This window comes from Cervus elaphus, chromosome 6 (assembly GCF_910594005.1).
Source record: "Cervus elaphus chromosome 6, mCerEla1.1, whole genome shotgun sequence".
In the NCBI taxonomy this organism is placed as follows: Eukaryota; Metazoa; Chordata; class Mammalia; order Artiodactyla; family Cervidae; genus Cervus; species Cervus elaphus.
In genome coordinates this window covers 29,989,382-29,997,600 of record NC_057820.1, presented here as the reverse complement: position 1 = coordinate 29,997,600, position 8,219 = coordinate 29,989,382, and the positions used below count along the sequence as shown (strand labels likewise).

The following is an 8,219-nucleotide window of genomic DNA, read 5'->3' as shown; positions in this document are numbered from 1 at the left end:
GATTCATGCAAAACTCTGGCCTCTCATTTCTTTCACTTGATGTCCAATGATCTTTTCCTCCACACCTGATCTCCACTCTTTCCCATGGTAAGGCCCTAGTAACCAATTACTGGGCCTCTGTCAAATTTCCAAGTTTAAGCTTTCTATTCTGTTAACTACCATCTTCCAGCTTTCTAGCTCTAGTTCTTCCAACTCCAGTTCTTGGCTATATCTGGCCTCTAATTAATTCACCTCCACCACCTCCCTCTTGCCCTCCCTTCCCTTCTTCCTCTTTTTACAAAACTTATATCCCATGACCCATTAATATTACTATATATTTTCATATACTCTGAACTCCTTCTTTTGTGTATACACATTTTTTAATAAAAAACCCCATCTTTCCACCAACATACGATGAACTTCAATGTGACTGCATATGCTCTTCTTTTTCAATTAATAAAATTCTGGGCACATATTCATTATAACCAGAGTTTGATGAAAAAGCTAGCATAAAAGACCTGAAAATTAAAATCTATCAGGTTATTCTAATGTGTCTATAACTCAAAGCTAGTGGTTGCACCAGGGTTATTGCTTAATTTCCCTGAAGGCAACAGTTTCACAAATGTTGCTGTCCCATGGATATCAATCAAAAATTAAATAGATATTTAAAAGAAAATGAGGTGAAGAAAATAGATCTTGGGATTAATAATTCTGCCTCCTGAGTACATTCTATACTTAGGATGCAAAGAGATTAAAATATTAACCAAACAAGATCAAAAGTGAAGCAAAATTCAGAAGGAGAATCAAAGCACAAAACAAAGTTGAGAACATGAGAAATATCAGAGGAAATAAGCAAATCTGAAGTCAAAATTAAGGATGGAGAGGAGGGAAAAAAGAAACCTACAACTTTGAGTTAACCATATACATGGTAGTTCCCTGACTGATACAAGTGCTTACACATGGAAAAGTTTATAAAAATGGTTTTAGTACTGATGGTATATCCAAAAGAAAATGTTCACAGGAAGTTGGAGAGCTGAAGCTGGGAAAAGAGTTAAGATTTTAGAAATGAAAATGACGATTTGATATGTGTAAAGTTCACCAAACCATGAGGATAAATTGATTTCTTGAACATTATTTACAGAGCAAAAAAGAAATTATTTCTTTTTTCAAATACTATCTCATAGTACTTGTTATTTCTCCACCAGTACTTGTCATTATTACAAACTTTCTTAATAGAATACAAATATAGTAGTTTTAAATTTTCTTGTTATCTTTATATGTTCATGTCTGTCTCCTCCACCTGTCTATGATTGCCAAGAGGACAGGAAACACGATTGTTTTGCTCTCTAGAAATACCCCCAGTGACCATACGAAGAGCCTGAATCAGATCAGAATTTCAACAAATTTCTGTGGATGGATGGAAGGGTCGGTGGATGACTTGATACACTGGCAGGTAAATTAGCAAAATGAGCTCTGTGGGCTCATTTCCAAAAAAAAAAAAAAAATACTTTTAAGGTTTAAATTTTGCAACGAAACATCAGCTATCAAGCAAATAATACCTAATCCTACCATCCCTTCCTCTCACGAGAAAACACTGAAATAGGATGCCCTGGGCACCAATTAGAAAAAAATGATGTTCACAGTGACTCCTTATTCCCCTACTCTCAGAGTCACCATCCTCTTTGATTATTTCCACAAATACTACATTTCCCTGCCAAAAGCCCAAACTCTCCCTTCTCCAGCCGCTCTATCCTCTCCACAGTTATATCCTCAACCCAGATACCTGGGACCCTCTCCGGTTTGGATCCAGTTCAAAAGTAACAGGCCCACCAGAAATAAGTAAGACAAAAAGCCCAAAACCTCATGTTAATGAACTTCCTATGTGACCTTAGATCAATGGATTTCATAGCATCGCAGGATAAAAGAACATTAATATACATATTTAAGATGACCCAGATTTGTTGTTGAATCTAATAGCCTATGTGATATTCAAATCCACTTTACAATTAAGACACTGTTGTAAAAGCAAGAAGGAAATGATGTGCTTAAAGGTTTAAATCAAGAACGCTTTGTCTTTGACCTTCACCACTTTATCCCAAAGAAATCTGCCATGGGCAAATAAAACTTCTCTCTCCTTCCTGACACTAAAGCAGCCTTGTGTCAGTTGAAAGGTTAACAGGCTGAAAAGATTGAAAATCATAAATGAGCCATTTACTATAAAGTATGGGGTGCTTGTCTAACCTTTTACTAACATCTCACAAACTAAAAATGCTAGCTAGCATTGTTTAGTCACTACACTAGCCCTGCTTTATTGAAGATAAGGATTGGTCTTGCTTTACACATCATGGAAACCAGTATCTATATATATCTTTTTAGCTTTCAATTTCCATTACAGTTTGGAAGCTTTTCTCTATCATATAGTTAAGATACACTAGTGAGTGAAGTGTCCAACTCTTGCGACCCCATGGACTATAGCCTACCAGGTTCCTCTGTCCATGGGATTTTACAGGCAAGAGTACTGGAGTGGGTTGCCATTTCCTTCTCCAGGGGATCTTCCCAACCCAGGGATCGAACCTGGGTCTCCCACATAGTAGTCTGACACTTTACCATCTGAGCCACCAGGGAAGTCCAAGATAGACCAAGGGGACATCAGATTACTGTGTCATCCTATCAGATTAGTGACCATAAATCTTACTTGTGTAGAGATTGCCACCACAACTTCTTAAACTTCTTAATTAAACTATTTAAAATATCTCTTTAAGTAGAAAAGTTCAAAACTTTTTAAAGGAATTGTTAAATTTAAAAACTCCTGTTTCTAGTGAGGAAGCTTTCCTTCAGTCCTCAGTGCTTTAACTGGGTGGAGGAAGTGTGTTAGAAATCAAATCCATTTAATGGACATGTATGGTGGACCCTGGCCTCGGCTGTGTACTTCTCCCCACTAACAGTCCAGGTAAACCCTGGGGACCAACATGATAGGATTTCACAAAATAATAGACTCTCTAACAGAACTTTAAACAGCTTTGAGTAGATCATGACTATCATTAAGTGACTGTTTAAACAAACCACACTTAAAATAAGTTGCTTGTACTTTTGATGGTTACTTCTTTCTAGTACTTCTCTTTACATTTTAACCAGCCCAACATATTTCAAATCGCTTTGAAATATGTAACAGAAAACTAAGGTCTTTTTGATCCTATAGGTTGAGATTGCCACCAGTTGTTTAATTGCTCTGGACAAATTACTTAATTTCTCTGATCTGGAATTTTTATGGTGGGAAAAGGGGATAAAATGAATGCTTCTATCCTTGAATGGGGGCTTCTCACATGGAGCTAGTGGTAAAGAACCCACCTGCCAATGCAGAGACCTAAGAGATGTAGGTTCAATCTCTGGGTTGGAGAGATCCCCTGGAGGAGGGCATAGCAATGCACTCCAGTATTCTTGTCTGGAGAATCCCACCAACAAAGGAGCCTGGTGGGCTACAGCCAACAGGGTTGCAAAGAGTCAGACATGAATGAAGCAATTTAGTGCGCGCGCGCACACACACACACACACACACACACACACACACAGAGACACACACACACACATCCTTGAACCACAATCCTAGAAGCTCTAGGTTCTCTTATATTTTTGTCTATCCTGTGCATGAAGCAAGTTTCTACATGCTATGAATTGTCAGTATGTATATTGGATGGTAATAAGGAAAATGATGATGATAATGATGATGATTAAAACAGGAAATAGTTATAAATATTACCATTTTTACCATTCCACTCTTTTGTTGGGTAAGCTCCTCACTTATTCAATGGACTTTTTATCTACAACTTCTAGATACATCTGGAGATTAATCCTTGTTTTGGTTCAAGAGCAAGAAACTTGACAAATATACCTGGACCAGATTGTGGAGATCTGAGGAGGATGATGAATGGATGGATGAGAAGTTTCCTTATTACTGGGGGTCTATGTATCATGTTTTAGCAGTTATATTGAGTACTGTATAATGCAGAGTATGATGGTCTGTACTTGGTCTGGGTAAGATGGACCCCAACAGTTATCTATGCTGGCTACATGGAGGATGAGTTTAATATTCTGAATACTGACATAAATCCAGATCTAGAGAGATAGGATTAAGCTTCCAGAGGTTGATATGATTCTCACTCACCAATATACAATCTTCTGCACATTTTGCTCCAGTTATGAGGCTCCAGATGGTATAAATACATGTAAAAGAGTTATGAGCTTAAAATTTTTAAAATGTGATTCATTAGAAATATGAGATTTTCAAGCTTTCAAAGCAAAGAGTGATCAATAGCTGAAAATCTCTAAAACCAAGAATCCTAAAATATGACTGAGTAAGTGTTAGTTGCTCAGTCCTTTCCAACTCTTTGCAACCCCATGGACAGTAGCCCATCAGGCTTCTCCGTCCATGGAATTCCCCAGACAAGAATACTGGAGTGGGTTGCCATTCATTCTCCAGGGGATCTTCCTAACCCAGGATCAAACCCAGGTCTCCTGCATTGCAGGCAGATTCTTCATAGTCGGAGCCACCTGAATAACCTATTCTCATAATTTTTAAGTAAGTTGTCTAGTTTAGGCTTTTCAGGCTGTGGTTGTCCACTATTGGGACTTAAAATAGTAGAATAATGCATTTAAAATAATAAAGTGAATTTCTAATCAAGGGATTCTAGAAATTTTAATTTGGAGTCAGAAATATTACAGATATTGGTTTAAAAATGACCAAAGTATACCTTTAAAAGCTATTGCTCTTCAGCATCCTTTCTATTTATAAGTATGTTGTCCTTTCACTTTTTTAAAAGAATTTTAATTCTGAGTATTGACAGGAAGGGAACAGGTAGGTGTTCGCGTCTTTAGGAAAACTGATCACATAAATCTCACAGCCGGGCCTTAACAGCTGCGCTCTCTGGTGGCAGCTTTCCTCAAGTGCAGGCGCTGGTGTCGGTGTTGGGTTTGCTTGCTTGTTTGCTCACTGACTTTGTTCACCTGTTTCTGTAGGGGATGACTAGGTCTCTTTAAAAGGTACAGTCTAAAAATCTGGAACTTAAAAAGTGACAGTAAACGGCACACTGCATCATGTTTTAAGTAGCTGTAATGCAGGATGTTAGTCATGTATGGATGTGAGAGTTGGACTATAAACAAAGCTGAGAGCAGAAGAATTGATGCTTTTGAACTGTGGTGTTGGAGAAGACTCTTGAGAGTCCCTTGGACTGCAAGGAGATCCAACCAGTCCATCTTGAAGGAGATCAGCTGACTCATTTGAAAAGACCCTGATGCTGGGAAAGATTGAGAGCAGGAGGAGAAGGGGACAACAGAGGATGAGATGGTTGGATGGCATCACCGACTCAATGGACATGGGTTTGGGTGGACTCCGGGAGTTGGTGATGGACAGGGAGGCCTAGTGAGCAGCTGTTCATGGGGTCGCAAAGAGTCAGACACGACTGAGCAACTGAACTGAATGAAGGATGTAATTTAATCTCAGCCTTTAATTTGTTAACTATATTACTTATACTCAGCAGCATATACAAAGAATATAAGAATGTGGATATGCTTTTTAAAAGTGTGGAAATCGTCAGCAAGAGGTTTCAACAAAGACACATTATCCAGACTTGGTTTCTGAAGATCAACTACCTTAGAAGCAGGGTTCTCTTCTCTAAAGTGAAACCAGTAGATTGCAGAACACTGTCTTCCAAAAGCCTTGCTGATCAGAGGAAAAACAAACAAACAAAAACTTAGCACAAATCTCACCCTATACAAAGCTTGCAGAAACCACTGCACCAACCTCAGGAGGGCAGAAACCAAAAGGAAGAAATAATTCAACCGTGAAGCCTGAGAAAAGGAGACTTCAAACACAATAAGTTAAAAAGAAAAGTAAGAATGAAAAGGCAGATAAATACAACACAAATGAAGGAACAGATTAGAAACACAGACGTCCAAATAAATGAAGAGGAAATAGGCAAACTACCTGGGGAAAAAAATTCAGAATAATGATAGTAAAGATGATCAAAAACCTTGAAAACAAAATGGAGAAAGTGCAAGAATCAATCAACAAAGACCTAGAAGAATTAAAGAATAAACACACAGAGCCAAACAACACGATTACTGAAATTAAAAATATTCTGGACGGAATCAATAGCAGAATATCTGAAGCAGAAGACCAAATCACTGAGATGGAAGATAGAATGGTGGAAATCGGGCGGGGCAGGGCGGGGACTGCCTGCCTGCCCGGGTTGCGGAAGTGGTAGCCGCTGACGGAGCCTGCTGCTCTCTCGCTACTGCTTCGGCTTCCGGCTCCCCCTCCAGACGTAGAGGGTGGCCCGCCCATGGACGGTCGGATAGCTTCTACCTCCCGCCGCCCATCCCTGGCCCCAACCGGCGTGGAGCAGACCGCGGCAGCAGCAGCTGGCGAGGAGGAGGATGCAGGGACGGCTGCCGGCCTGTGTGGTGGACTGTGGCACGGGGTATACAAAACTAGGATATGCTGGAAATACGGAACCACAGTTTATCATCCCTTCCTGTATTGCTCTTAAGGAGTCAGCAAAAGTGGGCGATCAAGCTCAAAGGAGGGTGATGGAAAAGGTGTTGATGACCTAGACTTCTTCATTGGTGATGGAGCAATAGGAAGACCTACATATGCAACAAAGTGGCCAATCCGCCATGATATACTTGAAGATTGGGACTTGATGGAAAGGTTTATGGAGCAAGTGATCTTTAAATATTTAAGGGCAGAACCTGAAGATCATTATTTTCTTTTGACTGAACCGCCACTGAATACTCCAGAAAACAGGGAATATACTGCTGAAATAATGTTTGAGTCCTTCAATGTTCCTGGCTTGTACATCGCTGTACAGGCCGTTCTCACCTTAGCTGCATCTTGGACCTCCAGACAAGTAGCAGAACGGACGTTGACCCGTACGGTAATAGACAGTGGAGACGGTGTCACTCATGTCATCCCTGTCGCTGAAGGGTATGTGATTGGCAGCTGCATTAAGCACATTCCAATCGCAGGACGAGATGTAACATATTTTATTCAGCAATTGTTGAGAGACCGAGAAGTAGGAATTCCTCCAGAACAATCCTCGCAAACTGCTAAGGCAGTGAAGGAGTGCTATAGTTATGTCTGCCCAGACCTAGTAAAAGAATTTAACAAGTGTGATACAGATGGATCAAAGTGGATTAAACAGTATACTGGAATCAATGCTATCTCAAAGAAAGAGTTCTCCATTGATGTTGGATGTGAGAGATTCTTGGGACCTGAAATTTTTTTTCATCCAGAGTTTGCTAACCCAGACTTTACCCAGCCTATCTCAGAAGTTATAGATGAAGTAATTCAGAATCGTCCTATTGATGTCAGATGTCCTCTCTACAAGAATATTGTCCTCTCTGGAGGTTCAACCATGTTCAGGGACTTTGGACGTCGCTCGCAAAGAGATTTGAAAAGAACTGTAGATGCCAGACTGAAATTAAGTGAGGAATTGAGTGGAGGTAGATTGAAGCCAAAACCTATTGATGTACAAGTCATTACACACCACATGCAACGATATGCAGTTTGGTTTGGAGGATCTATGCTGGCTTCCACACCTGAGTTCTACCAAGTATGCCACAGCAAAAAGGATTATGAAGAAATTGGACCTAGCATTTGTCGTCACAATCCAGTGTTTGGAGTCCTGTCGTAAAATTGGCTTCATAGTTATTGGGGTTAGGGAGGTGGAGAAGAAATAGTCTTTCTGATTACCTGTTTTGTCTGGATGGCTGGTTTTAAACCTTGAAATAAGAAGACCAAACATTAATTATACACGAATATTTTAATAAGTATATCAACATGCGAATGTGGAGAAGAGTCAAAATGATTAAGTGTTTTTCTTTAGATTGAACATTTGAATCTTACGTGCATCAAAAAGAAGTGGGTTTTAGTTCTTCCTGTGCATTGGTATTTTGTATATTATTGAATTATCCAAGATTTGATGGGATTCATCAGTATGTAGATGGCTCTATAATGCTTGAATTGTACACTTTGAAGTGCGTGCAATGCAAGAGCTTGTTTATATTTCATACTTTTTATACTTTGAGGGAAAAAAATCTAAGAAAAACTAGTATTTGAGGGTGAAAAAAAAAGTGACCAAGTAAAGGATAAATACAAAAAGGAGCCTGTGAGGCTTGGCGTACACACACACTATATTTAAAGCCTAACACCATTCTAATAAAGGCACAAATTTCTTTTTAAT

General features: G+C 39.4%; 1 protein-coding gene across 1 annotated transcript; it reads left to right on the top strand.

The window, feature by feature from the left end:
* The first annotated feature begins 6,373 nt into the window (after positions 1-6,373).
* LOC122696486 (actin-related protein 3-like) lies at positions 6,374-7,741 on the top strand. Its single transcript, XM_043906549.1, is given in 2 exon segments — positions 6,374-6,567; positions 6,570-7,741. Coding segments are annotated over 2 exon segments (1,257 nt in total). The 5' UTR covers positions 6,374-6,411; the 3' UTR covers positions 7,671-7,741.
* The last annotated feature ends 478 nt before the right edge of the window (positions 7,742-8,219 follow it).